This window comes from Rhinatrema bivittatum, chromosome 3, assembly GCF_901001135.1.
Source record: "Rhinatrema bivittatum chromosome 3, aRhiBiv1.1, whole genome shotgun sequence".
Lineage (NCBI taxonomy): Eukaryota > Metazoa > Chordata > Amphibia > Gymnophiona > Rhinatrematidae > Rhinatrema > Rhinatrema bivittatum.
In genome coordinates, this window is record NC_042617.1 from 199,558,645 (window position 1) to 199,578,148 (window position 19,504).

The 19,504-nt window shown below is 48.4% G+C and overlaps 1 protein-coding gene across 1 annotated transcript in view; it reads left to right on the plus strand.

Moving 5' to 3' along the window:
- The window catches only part of LOC115087214 (sulfotransferase 6B1-like), a 65,417-nt gene that overhangs the window by 25,138 nt on the left and 20,775 nt on the right, over positions 1-19,504 (plus strand). The window contains exon 3 of the mRNA XM_029594111.1: positions 13,727-13,816. Coding sequence (XP_029449971.1) covers positions 13,727-13,816 — 90 coding nt within the window. The remainder of the gene's footprint in view (positions 1-13,726; positions 13,817-19,504) is intronic.

Consider the following 19,504-nt stretch of genomic DNA (forward strand, 5'->3'; position numbering starts at 1 on the left):
TCCCCCCGGCGCCAAGCCCCCCGCCGCGCCCCCCGTGAGGCCCTTCCGTGCCCCCCCTGACCTCCTGTTGGTCATCTGCGTCCGCCACAGATGTATATCCTGGGTGCCCCAGTACATGAGTGTACTCCCCGCCATCTTGTCACGGAACTTCCCATCATAGGGGAGCCAAGCCCAACCATCAAAGGCCGAAACGCACCCAGAATGCTGTCCGCGGAGGACAGCAACGCCCCATACTGGGACGGATCGAAGTGGCTGACCACGCCCACCAACCTAAGAAACCCCGCAGCCAATGTACTACATACTTGGCGAGTCTCGGCACCGACCCGCTCCGCCGCATGCTCTTCTTTGCTGTCCTGGATAACCGCTTCTCACCCCTCCTGCCCTCCCACAGCGTAAATATATTGACGAACCTCCTTTTCCTTATCCGCTTCACCAATCGCCTCGGGACCCCCTCCCACAATTCAGAAAGCGCCGCCGACGCGGGGCTACTCGTCTCGCACCGGGGGCCTACCCCCAACACCCCCCTTCCGCACCGTCCCTCCGCGCGAGAGGGCGACGTAGAGGTCGAGGAGCTGTAACTGGAATCCCCCCACGCCCGTCGCCTCCTGTCCCCCCGATCCCTGTCCCCACGCCGCAGCTCCAACTTACCCGTCTCCGCGGCCCCTCCTGGGGCGCCCGCCTCCTTCCATCCGGGAACCGCCACGCACGCTGCCGCCGCTGCGCCTCCGTCGCCTCCCCTCGCCCACCGATCCGCAGCCTCTCCCGGCACCATGCCCTCCCGCATCCATCATGCTTCGCGGCTGGACGGGCCCGGGATCTCCTCCTCCTCTCCAGCTGCAACAAAACCCCCAAAGCTGCCTGCACAGCAGGGGCCTCCGCCCCCCATGCCGACCACCCGCGCCGCCGCCCGGGCACAGCCTTCCGTGCGCTCCCGCGCCCTGCACGCCCCCGGGGGTGCCAGACACGCCCGGGAAAAAGTGCTCACCCAGGGGAGTACCGACACTACCTGTCCCGCCCCAGTTGGCCAGCCCTCCCCGGGCGCCAGCGTCTGTAGGCCCCTGGAGGAAACCGTACCCGGCCCGCGCCATGCGGCCAAAATCTCTATCCAGGCCGCTGCAGCTACCGGGCTGCTCTCCGGGGGAGGGAGAGGGTGCCTTCCAGCAGCAGCGGCAAGGGGGAAGGGACTGCCCCTTGCCGCACGGGATGACGCCGCACCGAACGCGAGGCGCCGCGGCTCCTGGGGACGGCCGCCGGGGAGGCCCCTCTGGAGCTCCCGCACACCACTCCCTCGCCGTCTGACCTAACCCGCGCGCCCACGAGGGCGGGCGGGCGGGGCCAGGGTCCCCGGCCGCGAAGGCCTGCTCTGTGCCGTCCGCCCGGGGTTAGGACGCCGTCCAGGCCACGCCCCCCCCCGCCGCGAACAACCCCCCGCTCGCCGGGGCCTCCGAGCCCCCAGTCCCCACGTGGTCTAGGGCGTCCCGCAGGCCGAACGCAGCGGCACGCGGCGTACCTCCGTGGAAGGAAGGCCCAGGCTTCACCACAGGTTGCCGCCCGCCCGCGGCCACACGCGCCCCACCCGCGCTCGCCGGCCACAGGCCGAAATGAGAGCCCGGGCAACAAGGCCGGGATCGGGCGGGCTCTCCTGCTCCGCGCCTCTCTCCCCCGGGTCGGCCTACCGCTGCGACGACACCGGGACCGCAAGGGGGGGGCTAGGTCATGCGCGACCCCCAACCCAGCGCCCGAGCCCACGCACTCACCTCAGGGGAATGATCGCGCGCCGCCGCATAGCCCGCCCTGCCGTTTCCGGCCCGCCCGCCGTATCGCCCTCGCGACCGCTGCCGAACCGCGGGACGCCGCATCGCGATCGCACCGCCGCCGCTCTCCACGAACTACCGGACCCCCGCACGCGCCGCAGCTGGAACCCAGGCATGCAGCAAGCAAAGAACCCTCCGCTTGCTCCGCTGCCTGATTTCCAACTGCCGATGAGCAAGCTCTGGCTTCCTAGGGACCCCACAATGCACCAATGGGAGGACAGCTTTGAATTTCGCCGCCTCCCATTGGTGCCTGGCTGGATCACCCCCCCCCCCAGTTCCCCCCTTTCCTTTTCCCCGCCCTGCTTCCTCCGTCGCTCTGCTCGGCCCAGGTTACCCTCAACGACCCTGGACTAGCCAGGGTCGTTTCTCTTTGGAGGAGAAGTCCATTACCTGCTATTAATTAAGTTGGCTTAGAAAATAGCCACTGCTATTACTAGCAATGGTAACATGGAATAGACTTAGTTTTTGGGTTCTTGCCAGGTTCTTATGGCCTGGATTGGCCACTGTTGGAAACAGGATACTGGGCTTGATGGACTCTTGGTCTGACCCAGTATGGCATGTTCTTATGTTCTTAATGGAGGGTGAAGTGATTTGCCCAGGTCACAAGGAATGGCATTAGGATTTGAACTCTGGCTTCCCTTGTTTGCAGCCACAAGCTCTAACCACTCAGTTTTTGGGCCTGTTCTTTTTTTTTATTCTCAGTCTTCGGTGTCCACACTTGGGGGGGGGGGGGGGGGGGGGCTGGAGAAATGGGACTCCTCCATGCCTTATTGCCTGCCTCCCACCCTTCTCCAGGATCTGCCCCCTGGGGGTGTGAGAGGTTGGTGAATGGTGGGAGTCTGTGTGTGTAAGTCACACTCTCTCTTAGGGCTGATACAAGGGTATTAAATGCCCTAGACAAACCTTACAGCCTTTCATGCCCCCTTCCCTCCCCTCTCCACATAATTAAAACTTATGCATTCTTTTCCATTTTAAAATGTATTAACTTCCCCAACTTAAAAAGGCAGACTGCATATAGAAAATACATTCAAGTGCAATCTTCTGAAGTAAAAATATCACTTACAACATATTTTTCATATAGGCAAACACTGCCAAAAAACACACTTTTAATAATAACAGTTTAATAGACTTAATAAACTACCTTTCTCATAGTAATCAAGGAGGTTTACTGGATCCCATATGGTATTAGGCCTATGGTAAAGTGCACTGGGTGTGGACTTGGCCCACAGAAAGCCAGGAATAAACTTAACTACAATTCCAATACAGTAAACCACTCAACCTATGAAAAAGCCATACTGCAAATGTTACATCAGGCCCATCAGGCCCTAAACACCAATACACTTTCTGTTAGGAAAACAGATTAAAACCAGGTTGTTGTAAATCCCTATACAGAAACTACATGCTAGCAGAATACCTAAAGCCTCAATCACACAAGCAGAACACAGATATACTCTCAAAGTCTGTAAGCAATGCAAATACAATAAAAAAATATAAAACATTAAACATATCAATAAAAAGAATGTCAAAACTGCTGATAAATTCAGCAATTAAAAACACATATGAACATGTTTAAAATATTACCAAATACTAATAAAATATTTCAAAACAGCAGATACATCACATCCAATAATTAAAACTAACAAAGATAAAAAAAAAAAAAATCTCCCACTCTCCATACCTGGGAACTTTAGATTTCCAGTCCTCCTGAGATTGTTATAGATTGGAGGAGGGTGCACAAACTTTAACCTCTCTCACACACAAATATACAGGTACTCTCACACATGCACAAATACACATACACACACACAAAAACCCTCACACACACACACACCACCCCCAACACCCTCAAACACACACACACACACATACACACCATCCTCAACACCCTCTCACACACACACATACACACACCCCCCCACCCCACCACCCTCTCATACATACACACACACACACACACCCTCTCATATATATATACACACACACCACCCCCAACACCCTCACACACACACACACACACACACACACACACATACACACCATCCTCACCACCCTCTCACACACACACACACACACACACCCCACCCCACCACCCTCTCATACATACACACACCCTCTCATATATATACACACACACACACACACACACACACCCTCTCATATATACACACATACACACACACACACACACCAAAACCCTCACACACACACACACCACCCCCAACACCCTCACACACACACACACACACACACCATCCTCACCACCCTCTCACACACACACATACACACACACCCCACCCCACCACCCCACCCCACCACCCTCTCATACATACACACACCCTCTCATATATATACACACACACACACACACCCTCTCATATATATACACATACACACACACACACACCAAAACCCTCACACGCACACACACCACCCCCAACACCCTCACACACACACACACACACCATCCTCACCACCCTCTCACACACACACATACACACACCCCACCCCACCACCCTCTCATACATACACACATACACACACACACACACACACATACACTCACACACACACACACACTACCCCCACCACCCTCTCATACACATACACACACACACACACACCCCTTGATCCCCAGGACTCTGGACTGCAGCCACCATGCTGCCCCACTCTCTTGTCAGCCATGCCTCATTCTTTCACCTGCATCGGCACCACTGTAGGACCTTTCTTTTGCTGGCAGGGAGAAACTCTGCTAGCACGTCACAATGCCGCGCCGCCGCAGGATATCAGGACCTCTCTTTTGCTGTTGGGGAGTGGAAACCCTTCCAGCACATCACAATGCCGCACCACCACGGGACGCTGGGACATATCTTTTGCTGGCAGGAAGTGGAAACCCTGCCAGCATGTTACAATTTTGTTCTGCCGCAGGACACTGGGACCTCTCTTTTGCTGGTAGGGAGTGGAAACTCCGCCAGCATGTCACTGCTCCACATCGCCAGATCTGCTGTTAGCGTTTGCCTGCATGAACGGCAATTTTGCCACCTCGAAATCTTGCCGCCTCATCCTGTCTCATTATAGAACTGCCCCTGCCACAATGGTAAGGGCTGAAAAATTTTAAAAAACACAAACTTAGGTGCATGCCAACATTTTTTTTTAGGAGCTAAGAAAGACTTTATCCAATCCTGCCAAACCTTTTTTTTTTTTTTGCTTGTTTACTGTTTTCACTAATTTTTCCATTTTCGTAATTTCTTTAATTTACTCATCTTTTTCACTGTCTCATGCTTTGATTTGCTTATTTAAATTTTGTACATTTTGCTTTTATTTTATTTTCCCCACCTCTTCACTCTCATCCCTCCACTTCCTCATTCTCTCTGACCTCTTTCCCTATCCCTAATTCTTTCCACCAGTAGGAAATAGCTGTGATCTCTCTCCCTGGGAAAGGACCTGGCAGCAGCAGGAACTCCTCCCGGGCTGAGGCCTGAGGGCGGCAGCTCTACCTGGGGTCTGGAACACTGCAGTGGCTGCTCCCATGTCCCAGTTCTGCCACAGAGTAAGCAGCTCCCTTCCCACCTGGGCCTGCCACAGTTGAAGCAGCTCCTCTCACTGGTCCACCAAAAGAGAGGCATGCTTACCATGATGTCACTATACTCTGGCAGCATCAGTATAGCCATTTTTTTCTTCCCTGATTGAGCAGCTAGTGTGCCCCCCTTCAGGATTGTTCAAGCCCCCAGTTTGCTCACCCCTGCCTTAGGACATGAGCTTTTGCATGCACACCAATTCCATATCTGTAGAGGTCAATTAGTCTATAATAGCTATCATGCTGTTTGTTCATCTTTGTGTGTCTAAACCCCTTTGCCCTGTTTCTGTAATTCCAATTTCTGTGACATCCTATCTTATAAAAACAAAGAAACTGTTATGGGACCGGGCCGTGCCCCGGTTCCTCCACTCACCTCGGGGCCGGCCCGGCCCGTGCGACGCTCTCTTCGGCCCCCTGGGCCTGTCCTGCTGCCTGCTGCGGCGCCTCCATTGCGAGGGAGACACCGCCGACTCCCGTCGCTGGCCCCGCCCCCCAGGTGCGCGCGCGGGGACTCCCCTCTTAAAGGGGCCAGCGCGGGAAACCGAGGCCTGCCTGCAGATGACGTCAGACGCTGCAGGGTATATTACCCTGCAGCTGAGAGAAGCTCTTCGCCTTGCAACAAGGTTCCGCAGGTCTCCTGTCTACTGTTGCTGCGTTCTTTGGATTGCTCTTCGTCTCGACCCGGCTTGTCTCCTGACTCTCTTTCGCTTCATCCTTGGTTCTGGTTCTCCTTCTGACTTCTGGCTTTGACCCGGCTCCGTCCTCGACTCCGCCTCTTGTCTCATCCCTGGCTTGGTTCCTGCTGCGACTCCTGGTTTCCGACTCGGCTTCATTCCTGGACTCCGACTGTGATCTTCGTTGCTCCTCTGGTTCCTGGTGTTCGCCAGCCCCGAAGATTCGCCTAAGTCCCAGCGGTCGGGTCCCTACGGGCTCCTTCTGGGGGGACTCTGGCTTCCAGGGTGAATCTCCAAAAGTCCCAGCGGCTGGACTCCTAAGGGCTCCTCCCGGGGGAGTGCCAGTCTCCAGGGTGAAGACTCTTCAATCACCAGGGCCCAACGTCGTCTGTCCTTCCTCTGATTACCGAGTCCTTGGTCGCATAGGACTCCACCTTAGTCGAGTATCACAGCTTGCTCCGAGTTCCCCGAACCGCCTCCTGGTTGGGACACTTGCTGTGGTCTTCTACAGCACTCCATCCTCTGTTCCAACCGGCCCAAGGGTCCACGATCACAACAGAAACAGAGAAATGACGGCAGAAGAAGGCCCATCCAGTCTGCCCAGCAAGCTTTCACACTTTTTCTTTTTTTCCTCATACTTATCTGTTACTCTTGGCCCTTATTAGTAACTTTTTGGTTCTAGTTACCTTCCACCCCCGCCATTGATGTAGAGAGCAGTGCTCTCTACATCAATGAAGTATCTAGCTTAATTGGTTAGGGGTAGTAACTGCCGCAATACGCAAGCTACTCCCACGCTTATTTGTTTACCCAGCCTGTGCCATTCAGTTCTTGTTGGTTGATGTCTGAATATAAATCCTCTTTTCTTGATTCCGCCTGCATTCTTTACATGTCGTATTAGGTCAAACATCATGTCAAATATTCTTAGCTAAGGCTGTAGTCTTCTGCTTGTTCTGCAACATTATATTACTACAAGTCACTTATTCAGCATCTTTAATTCAGAGAGGCATACAATCTACACATTGTGGGAGAAAAAGAGCACACATGCATTCCATTTTCTATATTACACCCCAGATTGCAACCCACACTGTTGTGTCCGTCGGTGCCCTACGCCCTCTCTCCACCCTCCTTACCTTTCTGGCGCCTCCCTCTCCGACTGTGGGAAGATTGACTGCTGCGGCATTCTCCTGCCATTGTCCTCGGGCGTTCCCGGACTGGCTCGACGGTGCAACCACCATGTTTCCTGAGAGGCCTAGGGGCGCGTGGCGTGGCCCCGATTGAAGTACCGGCAATGGCGCGAACCTCGGGGGTGTCTCCGGAAGATGACGTCACCTGCGATGGATATTTAAAGTCTCAGTAATTGCTAACAGATTGAATTAGCAAGGGAAGGGTTTCGCTACCTAAGCTACTCTGCCTTCGTACTTACCAGAGGTACCCGCTCCTCGGGGGCCTCGCTTTCTCTCCTTTGTTTTTCAGGTGACAGTCTGGAACCGGTACTCGCTCCTTGAGGGCCCTCGTTCCCAGACTTGCTCTTCTGCCTGGAGGTCTTCACTACCAACTATATCAGCTACATCAGTGAGTTACCATCGTTCTCTCTGAGCTTTCCCTGGAACCAGGTACTCGCTCCTCGAGGGCCTATACTTGCCAGCTCCTGGGCTTCATTGGGACATTGTGTGAATGTTACCATCTGCATACCCTGCCTATATCTCAGTTTCTCCTCAGCTCAGCCTCCAGGGATCACTGTTCCAGTCTCTGAGGAACTACAGCCCACCCGGGCTTATCAGCTCACTCCTGCCATCTCTGGTGGTTCAGTAAACTGTCTAATAAAATAATTAGTGTGTGTTTGTCTCCATACTCTGAGCCTTACCGGTGGTCCCTCTCGGGATCTTCCCCCGGGGACGTGGTTATCAGCCACCGGCCCAAGGATCCACCCACAACTACCTCAAATACCAACAGAGTGCTACTCTTATCTGATTGCTCCTCCCACCAGGCATCAGATCATCAGATTGCTAATTCCTAGCTTTCTTAACAGAGCGTTATCAACAGATTGCTAACTCCTTGGATCCGGCACAACTCAGTGCTTTGCAGGCCATACTGGGCCTGGCCCAACGCATTGTGGAGCAGCAAGACGCTTTGGAGAAACTTACTTCAGCGTTCATTCAACTACCCACACAGAAGGTTCAAGGCGCAACCTCCAACCAAGAAGGTCAGTCACCGGACGTAACTTTGAAGACTGCTGTACCACTGGCGGCTCCAATCCGCTTTTCCGGAGAAATCCAGAAGACCCGGGGCTTTTTGAACCAGTGCTGCATCCACTTTGCCTTACAGCTGTCTCTATTTCCTACAGCGCTCTCCAAGACTACCTACATCCTTTCATATCTGGATGGTAGGGCTATGTCCTTTTGCCCCTTTAAGTTATCTGTTATTTGTTCAATGTAAACCGCCCTACGAGGCGTCAGTTTTATTTCCTTGTAAACCGGTGTGATATGTATATTATACAGGAACATCGGTATATAAAAACTAAAAATAAATAAATAAATAAATGTCTTGAGCATCTACCTTGTGGGAACGCAAGGACTTTATTTTGCAAGACATAGAAAGATTTATGGACTTATTTAAATCCGTTTTCAATGACCTTGCTCGAATGTCTGTCGCCAGTTCTGCTTTAGTGGATTTAAAGCAAGGCAGCAGATCACTGGCCGAATTTGCCATAGAGTTCAAGACTCTCACGGCAGAAATTTGCTGGGACCCCAGATGTCTCAAGACTCTCTTCTGCAGAGGCCTAGATACCTGTTTGAAGGACAAGCTGGCCGCTCGCCAAACACCTGACTCGCTGCTCGGATTGACCTACGACTCCGGGACAAGGTGAAGGAACTCCAGCCTAAGGTGGTACCCAGATTGAAACAGGTCAGTGCTGTCTCTACACCTCAGATGGTTCCAGTAACCCCTGCTGCTGATACAGATGAGCCTATGCAACTGGGTCATGGTCGCTTGATTTCCAAGGAGAGAAGATTTCGGAAGAAGCGCGGCCTTTGCAAGTACTGTGGTCAGCCCGGCCATAATGTTTTTACATGCTCCATTTGTCCAGAAAACAGACGGCCCTAAGTCCTGCGGGAGGATTGTTCTTAGGCCATACCGCGACTTCTTCACTCTCTCTCCCAGTCTCTTTGACTTAAGGACTGATCACGGTTCAGACTCCTGCCCTGGTGGACTCAGGGGCAGGAGGCAACTTCATTCTCAGCTAAAGAGAATAAAGCAATGTCAGAATACATTGAAGAAAATCTCCAGAAGGGCATTATCTGACCATCAAAGTCGCCGGCCGGCGCAGGCTTTTTCTTTGTGGGGAAGAAGAACGGTACCCTACATCCATGTATCGATTACCGAGGTCTAAATGAAATCACGATCAAAGACCGTTACCCCTTGCCGTTAATCTCGGAGCTGTTTGACAGGCTGCAATAGGCCAAGATATTTTCAAAGCTCGACCTGAAGGGGGCCTACAACCTTATTCGCATTTGGAGCAGCAATGAATGGAAGATGGCCTTCAATACGCGAGACGGCCACTTTGAGTATCTTGTAATGCCATTTGGGTTGTGCAATGCACCCGCCATTTTCCAAAATATGATGAATGACATTTTGTGGGATCTGCTGTACAAGAACGTTGTGGTATACCTGGATGACATACTAATCTTCTCCCAGGATTTGGACACCCACATTACAGACATCAAGCAAGTACTCTACCGTCTTCGCGAACACCGGCTGTACGCCAAACTCTCTAAGTATGAATTTCACAAAGACTCAGTGTCTTTTCTAGGCTACATTGTGTCTAAGGAAGGCTTTCGAATGGACCCTCACAAACTTGAAAGTATCAAGGATTGGGCTGAACCTACCAGCCTGAAGGCTTTAAGGAGACTCCTGGGGTTCATCAACTACTATCGGAGCTTTATAAAGAATTATTCTTCTTTAACTGTACCCTTGACTGCGATGACTCGCAAGGGTGCCACGCTTCAAAATGGTCAGCAGAGGCCATTTCTGCGTTCGAGAAATTGAAGACTGCCTTCTCCACCGAACCTTGCTTGCGGCATCCAGGCCCCAATAAGCCCTTCATAGTAGAAGTTGACGCTTCGGATGTGGGGGTAGGGGCTGTGTTAAGCCAAATTGGAGACTCAAAAGCCTTACGTCCCTGTTCATTCTGTTCATGAAGATTCTCTCCAGCCGAGAAGAACTACAGGATTGGCGACAAGGCGCTCCTGGCAATAAAGCTTGCATTCGAGGATGTGCCTTGGCTCAAAGGTGCTCAACATCAAATAACTGTATTCACGGATCATAAGAACCTTGAGTATCTCCACCACGCACAACGGCTGAATTACAGACAGGCCAGATGGTCTTTATTAGGGATGTGAATCGTGTCCTCGATCGTCTTAACGATCGATTTCGGCTGGGAGGGGGAGGGAATCGTATTGTTGCCGTTTGGGGGGGTAAAATATCGTGAAAAATCATGAAAAATCGAAAAAATCGCAAAACCGGCACATTAAAACCCCCTAAAACCCACCCCCGACCCTTTAAATTAAACCCCCCACCCTCCCGACCCCCCCCCAAATGACTTAAATAACCTGCGGGTCCAGCGGCGGTCCGGAACGGCAGCGGTCCGGAACGGGCTCCTGCTCCTCAATCTTGTTGTCTTCAGCCGGCGCCATTTTCCAAAATGGCGGCGAAAAATGGCGGCGGCCATAGACGAACACGATTGGACGGCAGGAGGTCCTTCCGGACCCCCGCTGGACTTTTGGCAAGTCTCGTGGGGGTCAGGAGGCCCCCCACAAGCTGGCCAAAAGTTCCTGGAGGTCCAGCGGGGGTCAGGGAGCGATTTCCCGCCGCGAATCGTTTTTGTACGGAAAATGGCGCCGGCAGGAGATCGACTGCAGGAGGTCGTTCAGCGAGGGTTCCGGCGCCTCGCTGAACAACCTCCTGCAGTCGATCTCCTGCCGGCGCCATTTTCCGTATGAAAACGATTCGCGGCGGGAAATCGCTCCCTGACCCCCGCTGGACCTCCAGGAACTTTTGGCCAGCTTGTGGGGGGCCTCCTGACCCCCACGAGACTTGCCAAAAGTCCAGCGGGGGTCCGGAAGGACCTCCTGCTGTCCAATCGTGTTCGTCTATGGCCGCCGCCATTTTTCGCCGCCATTTTGGAAAATGGCGCCGGCTGAAGACAACAAGATTGAGGAGCAGGAGCCCGTTCCGGACCGCTGCCGTTCCGGACCGCCGCTGGACCCGCAGGTTATTTAAGTCATTTGGGGGGGGGTTCGGGAGGGTGGGGGATTTAATTTAAAGGGTCGGGGGTGGGTTTTAGGGGGTTTTAGTGTGCCGGCTCATGATTCTAACGATTTATAACGATAAATCGTTAGAATCTCTATTGTATTGTGTTCCATAACGGTTTAAGACGATATTAAAATTATCGGACGATAATTTTAATCGTCCTAAAACGATTCACATCCCTAGTCTTTATTCTTCAACCATTTCGATTTTGTGCTCAAGTTCCGCCCTGGAGATCGAAATACCAGAGCAGATGCTCTGTCACGCTCATTTCATTCAGAGGATGTGCCTGATGAGCCACAGCACATAATTGACCCGAAGAAAATCCTCTTGACATCCACTCAGTCTGTGCCCATTGGAAAGACTATCGTTCCAAAGAACCTCAGGAAGAAAGTGCTCTTCTGGGCGCATGATTCCAAGCTGGCTGGCCATCCTGGTCAACGTCGAATCCTGCTCAGGATACAGGAGCTGTATTGGTGGCCTACCATCAAAAAGGATACCTATTCCTACGTGGCATCCTGCACCAACTGCGCCAAGAACAAACCGGCCTCTGGACCACTGTGGGATCAAATGCAACCTTTGCCAGTGCCGGATCGACCCTGGTCGCACATTGCTACTGACGCTGTAGTCGATTTACCTACTTCCAGAGGAATGAACACCATCTGGGTGACTGTCAGCATGTGCACAATGTTCCCGGCGGGGATCAAAGAGGAAATTTGAACACCTTGCAGTTATGCTCACTTGCCGTACTATATTGGCGGATTGGGTTGACCCGGCGGCAACGCCCACCACTACTGCCTGGACTAGTACAATGGTTTCCTTACTACAGGTGGAATTCATGGACTTTCTTAGTGGTACCAGAAAACTGGACAAAACATATTGTGCATGCTGGCATGCGTATTATACACTGCTTCCTAATGACGTGCAAACAGGGTTGATTAATACTGGCTATAAGTCCCTCTGGTCTTAAAATGGAGGTTCTGGGGGGGAGAGGAGGGTGCTATGACTGGAGTGTGTCTGGGCTGTGACTGAGGTGTGCAAGGGAGTAGATTGGGAGTTGGTTGGGGTCAAATTTATGAAAAGTGGTCGGGGGGACAGTAAATGGAAAACTGGTGGCGGAGCACGCCTACTGAGGGATCTACTGTTTTTATTTTTGTGATGTTAAGCTTGTTCTACAAGACAGTTATCTTGCTGTATTGCTTCAGATCCCTGAGTATGTAAGTCATTCTCCTTGCAATAAAAATTATTTTGAAAAAAAAAAAAGGCTATGCATGTAACATACGCGCATAGCCCAAGAAAATCTGCCCCTGTGCGCGCTAAACCTATTTTGCATAGGCTCGGCGACACGTGCAAGCCCCGGGACGCAAGGGGCTTGCAAAAAGGGGTGGTCTGGGGGCGTGGCCGGGGGGCGTGACAGCAGTTTGGGGGCGGTCCGGGGGCATGGCCGGGGGCGTGGCCCGGGGGCAGTCCAGGGGTGGGGTTGAGTGCTCCGGCAGCTGGCTGGCACGCACAAGTTACGCCTGCCTCAGGCAGGCATAACTTTTGGGGCAAAAGTAGGGGGGATTTAGTTAGGGATGGAGGGTGGATTAGATAGGGGAAGGGAGGGGAAGGTGGGGGGGGCCGGAAAAAAAGTTCCAATTTTGGAGCGGCCTTGGAGGGAACGGGGAAAGCCATCGGGGCTCCCCTCGGGCTCAGCGCGCACAAGGTGCACATGTGTGCACCCCCTTGTGTGCGCCGAGCCCAGATTTTATAACATGCACGTGGCAGCGCACTCATGTTATAAAATCAGGCGTAGATTTGTTCGCGCCTGCCAAAATCACCTCCCTGGGAACACCTTCCCTCAATGTGGGTAAAAGGACGTGCATTGTGGAGTAATCTGCTCACTTTTAGTCTTATCAAAGGACAATTCTCAAACAGCCAGTTTATGTAATGAAAATTTACCCACATAAATAACTTTGCAAATTGTCCTCTCCATTTACCTGCAGCAATTTGACCTGAGCACCAGTCAAGCCAGGACTGCCTAGTTCTAATGGCCACCTTTTCACTGAACACAGGTTGGCTGTTTCTACTAATTAGAAATTAGTTTTTGCTTGTATGAAGACAGAATGAGGTAGGTATACCACATGAATGCAGTACATGAAATGTGAATAGCATGAAGACCTATGTGCTAAGACACACTGAGAGGAATCCCATGTTTGCACACAGTACTGTGTACTTTGTTAAATGAGCTTAGAATGTTGCAGGATTTCACTTAAACCGAGAACCATGGATTCCATACTGAACCTTAGCAAAGATGTTCATCTTGGATCCAAATGGCAACATACTTTGCACCATTACTGAATATTTTTCTTTATTCACAGAGGATGAAGAAACTTCCTTCTCCAAGAGTGTATGTGACTTATCGCTACTACAGCCTTCTTCCCAAGTCTGTCTTCAAGAATAAAACAAAGGTAAGAGCCTAGTTTACAGATATCGGTAATCATCACATTGAAATGGCATTCCAACAGAACCACAGTATGTTTAAAAATATAGACATCTGTGCTCTTAGACGCGCTTGCTCAGTGTATCAAGAGGCACATCATCTTCTATGCACTGCTGGCCTACAGGATTTGTCTGGTGAAAAATTAGCACTTACCAAGGGGCCCTATCACGGAGTGCAGCTCTCGTCGCTTTTTAATCCAGTCCTTGACCAAGAGGAACTTGAGTCTTAGTTCCACTTAGGAACTGAGGCAAAAATAGCAATTACCTGGTACAGATATGTACATGATTCAAGGTCAAACTTAAATCAGGGAGATTTTGACCCAGTTTGAGCTCAATGTGAAAATCAGATTTTCTCAGCAGATATGGAGGCAAAGCAAAGTGGGGTCCACCAAAATCCAAAAACTGAAGCATAGAAACATAACAGCAGAAAAAGACCATATGGCCCATCCAGTCTGCCTATTGTCCAATTAATTTAGTATCACTTCCTTAGAAATGCCCTATATTTATCCCATGCTTTCTTGAATTCTGATACTGTTTTTTGTCTCCACCACCTCCATTGGGAGGCTATTTCATGCAACCACCACCCTTTCTGAAACATACAATTTCCAAACATCTTGAGAATTTCCAGAAATTAGACTCAGAGACCGATATTCAGCGCCATTTATCCATCTAAGTTTGGACGGTCAAACAAATGGAAGGATTTGAAAACCCTGTTATGTTAACTGGCCCCAAATTAAAAGTTATTCAGCTAACTTGGCAGTGGCATGAAGGCATTCCAGGGTGGGGTTGGCTATACAGCTAAATTAGCTGGATAAATGCCGATTTTCAGTGATATCTGCTTAGAATAGCAAGATAACTTTAGGACAGCCAAATCTGCTAGCTGGCCATTGGCTGAATATGGACTTCAAAGTTTGAAAAACCCATTCAGATTGACTAGCAGATTTATTTATTTATTTATTTTAAAAGATTTATAGCCCATGCCCTCCAATGTTCGGGGCAGGTTACAATTAAAACAATCATAATAAAAACATAGAATCATAATTGATACATATAGTCAATACAAAGCCTGGATGTTAGGGCCTGAGCAAGGGACGAGGATGAAGAGGAATATATTTGAGCAACAGTAAAAGACTGATAGGCTAGTTAAGGGTCACAGAGATCTTTGAAACTTGGTTGAACAGACGGTATTTCATGAGCTTTTCTAAAATCCTTGGTGTTAGATAAGAATCTTAGATGAGGTGGGAGGCAATTCCATATTATTGGACCAGCAATAGAAAATGCCCATTCATGGGTTATTGCAAACCTGGTGATTCTTAGAGAAGGGACATCAAATAGAAATTGATTTTTGGATCTTAAACTACTTGAGGGAACATAAAAGTGTAAAATGGCATGTAACCATGGACTGTTGATGTTATACATCAAACTGGGTATTGTAGATAAAATTGTATATGATATTCTTCATTGAAATGGCAACTATTGTAAAAAGATTATAAAACTGGAGTAATGTGGTCATATAACTTTGTATTGTTAATGAACGGGCAGCAGAGTTTTGGACAAGTTGGAAGAGTCTGATTGTGGATTGAGCTAGACCAACATATAGTGAGTTACAGTAGTCAATCCCTGTAAGTACTAATCACTGGAGAACAGTTCTGAAATCACTGGTTTCAAGTAAGGTTTTTATGTGACTAAGAAGGTGAAGTTTATAGTAAGAAGATTTCAATATTGATTTGATTTGTGATTTCATATCTATCTTGGAGTCAAAAGTGATGCCAAGATTCCGAGTGTGTTGGGTGATATGGAGAATGGTGTTGTCAACAGAAAAAAGAATTTGGGATATCATTGAAAGCAGGATTATCAGGAATCATTATCTCAGTTTTTGATAAATTCAGTCAGAGTTTATTAAGAGTCACCATTTATTATTTATTTATTTATTTATTTATTAACTTTTATTTACCGACATTCGTGAAGCACATCATGCTGGTTTACAAAGGACTCAGGCGGGAAATACAATGAAACAATATAACAATATAACAATATAACAATAACACATTAATAACAGAACCAAAAATCTGAATACAACGAGAACCAAAGGATCAATGATAACGGGGGGAGGAAGGGGGAGGGAGCAATGGAGGAGGATAGGCAGGGGGCAGGTTATGGGGAGGGAGGGAGGGTATTCACTAGGATATAGTTTATTTAAGGGGAAACTGGGGGTGCAAAAGAGAGAGAGGTGTACTCGGGGAGATGATAACGGCCAGGAGGCCCAAGGATCTAGGGATGGCTAGGGGGGGGAAGAGGGGGTGGGGATGGGTCGGGCGAAGGGGGGGTAGGGGTAAGTGACAAGGGCAGGGGGGGCTGGGAGGTGTGGGAGCGGGTGGAGAAAAGTCGGGCGGGTGGATCTGGGGGAGAAATTAAGTTTGGTTAGAGTCAGGGTAGGCCTGAGGATAAACAGAGGAAATAAATTGGGATTATGGAATGCCAATTTTATCTAGTTGGAAAATAAAATTGAATGTCATCTGCATAAATACGATAAGAGAGACCTAAAGTAGAAAGAATTTGACAGATTGGGGAAAAGTATATGTTAAATAGAACAGCTCAAAGTTCTGAACCCTGCAGTACTCCTGTGTTCATTGTGAACCATGATGAGATAGCTGAATCTATGAGCATTTGTGGATCGGCCTTATAGATAGGACTTAAACTAGGAAAGAACTGAACCAGTTAAGCAGATATTGGCAAGGTGAGAGAGTAGTATGTTGTGATTGATGGTATCAAATGCCACAGAAAGATCTAGAAAAATCAAGACACATAATGTACTGAAACCAAACCCCCGATAAATTACTTCAGTACCTGATAGCAAAAGCATCTCAGTACTATGATATGATTTAAATCCAAAATGATATTGATCTAAAAAGGAGTGTTCATTTAGGTAGCTAGTGAGTTGTTTTAAGACTGCAGATTTGATTATTTTAGAAAGAAATGGAAGTGAAGAGATAGGACGGAAGTTACTATAGTCATCTCTAGCAGTTGTAGGCTTCTTTTGAATTGGCATAACAGAAGAGGTTTTCAGTGAGTTGGGGAGGTTACCAGTTGACAGGGATACATTTATACCTTGATACATTTTAACAATACAGTAGAATAAGGTGTTAAAGGGCAGGTGGAGGACTTCATTTAGGATATGATTTGGATAATTTTAGTTCTTGCCACAATATCAAACATATCCCAGATGATGTCTGGTGTGACCTCAGATGCTAGATGAATCCCAGTAGGTCAGAAGTTTACTATGTTCTGAATTTTTTAATTGAAAAAGTTTCCAAAAGATGTCCATAGTTCAATAAGGGGGGTCGATTTTAAGACACACACGCATGCGTCCATGTGCATGAGGTTCACAGTGAGTGCACATGGGCGTGCCGATTTTATAAAATGCATGCTTCGGCATGTGCATGTTATAAAATACGGGTCCCACGTGCACATGCACGCCAGATTTTCATGTCCACGCGTGCATGTGCGGGTGGGTGGCCAGCTCCACATGTGGGGAGGGAATTTTTAGCAAAATACGTGCTGCAATGCAATCGAGCCTTCCCTAGTTCCCTCCCAGTCCACTTCCTTTAAGGAGCGAACTGGAAGGAAACTTTCCTATCCTAACTTTATCCTTCCTCCCTCTTCCCCTCTCCTCTCCTCCCCATCCCCTCCCCCAAACCTATCCCAACTATCCCCAAATTTTTTATTTTCCTACTTACTGCTCCTTGGAGCAGACGTAATCTCTGCATGCCGGCTGACTGCTAGCGCGCACTTCCCCGGGACAGCGGCTAATGGCACTGTCCCAGCCTGCCCCTTTTTCAGGGCCTGGCACTTCTGCACATAATGGGGGTTACGTGTATGGCCGGGTCAGTTGTAAAATGCACGCAGCGCACACAAGGCCTAGCCACATACATAACTCCTGGTTTTTACACGTGTGGCCCTTTTAAAATAGGGCCATAAGTGAATTGGCCTCAGGGAATTTGCACCCATGACTCTGATTTTTTTGTGAGAAATTTTACAGTATTAAAAGCAGCTTGAATACATTTTGAGTAATAATTCTTCTTAGCTAAATTAATGCCTGTTCTATACAGTGAAAACTATTGGTTATGGAGGTCTTGATTTAGGGGCTCATTTACTAAAGTTTTCTCCTATTCTGCATCTATGGGAAAAATGCTTAGAAAATGATTCCCTTAATGTGTTATAACTTGCATAACTAGTTCTAAAATCTGAAACTTTTTGGATTTTTAAACATTTCATGGAAAACCCACAGAATTTACATCAAGCCTATTTTTGAAAGATTTGATCAATGGCCAAGCTGGAGGGCAAGCGAGGGAAGGGAAGGAATGGAATCAGTATAATGTAGATGGGATCATATGGGTTGGGGAGGGAGCACTGAATAATGTTTAAAGAGCACAATTTATGACAGGAAAGCAGATCCATAGCCAGGCATTTTGGCACCTATTACCAAGTGAAAAAGTGTGCTCTCACCCTGTATATAACACAAGACACCACAAGCTAGGAGACTCTGTTAAATGTTTGATGTTATTTTTTAATTTAAAACTATTGGTTATGGAGGGCACCACTCGAGCTCAAATTCCCTCTCCAACTCCACACCTCTACCAGACCAGTGAGACAAGCCTACAAAAACAACCTTCAAATCCCACCGATGAAGTCAGCATTAAGCAAAAGAGCTTTCTCCACAGCAGGTCCTAAAATCTGGAACACTCTCCCGTCAGATCTCAGATCAGTGCAATGCTCCACTACATTTAAAAAACGACTCAAGACTTGGTTATTCAACCAAGCTTTCCCTTAACATCAACTTGCGGAATATCCCTGCCAATGATCCCCTCCGTGGGAACACGCTAGAGAACTATATAGACCTCTAGAAATCACATATTCTTTGGCAGTCTAATTATCTAACAACATTATAATACCACCTGTTTAGCTAGACTACATTAGGCACCGTACCTTTTAATTATGTTATTAACCCCATATATCTTAACCCAAGTTAATTCGACCTGTTCATTGTAAGACATTTACTTGTCATTGTTATTGTTGAGAATGTAAACCGAATTGATCAATAATTCTGTTATTGGAAAGTCGGTATAGAAAAATGCTAAATAAATAAATAAATAAATAAAACATAACACATTATTCATAATGTATAAATAGCCCCAATGTGACCTTTTTCCCAAAAGTTGACTGCTAGATCAGTATGGATGTGATCCAAAAACCCTACCCAACTGATTAGCAATCTGTACCATGTTAAACAGTAGGAGTTGAAAAAGGAGTGCATGCCTAGGTCAGAGTGGATTTGTGAGAATTCACTGGCTCTTTTGGAATCTATTATTAAGTTTTGGAAAAAAAAAAATAGCTATCGGATTTAATAAGGTAAGTCCTGTGACGTTTACAGTTATCAAAATGACCATCAACTATTTTGAATAAATAATGTATTAATGTGACAAAAACATTTGACTCTAAAGGATATCAGTAGAAAAAATGAGCATTTTAAAAAGTTAGCCATTTCAAAAATCAATTTGAAAAGTGTTTTATGGCAAGTGATGCTTAAATTGTAAGCCAAATACTCCTGAAAGTCTTTGTCAGTGGAGATACTGGTTTCAGTGAGCATGAATTATTCT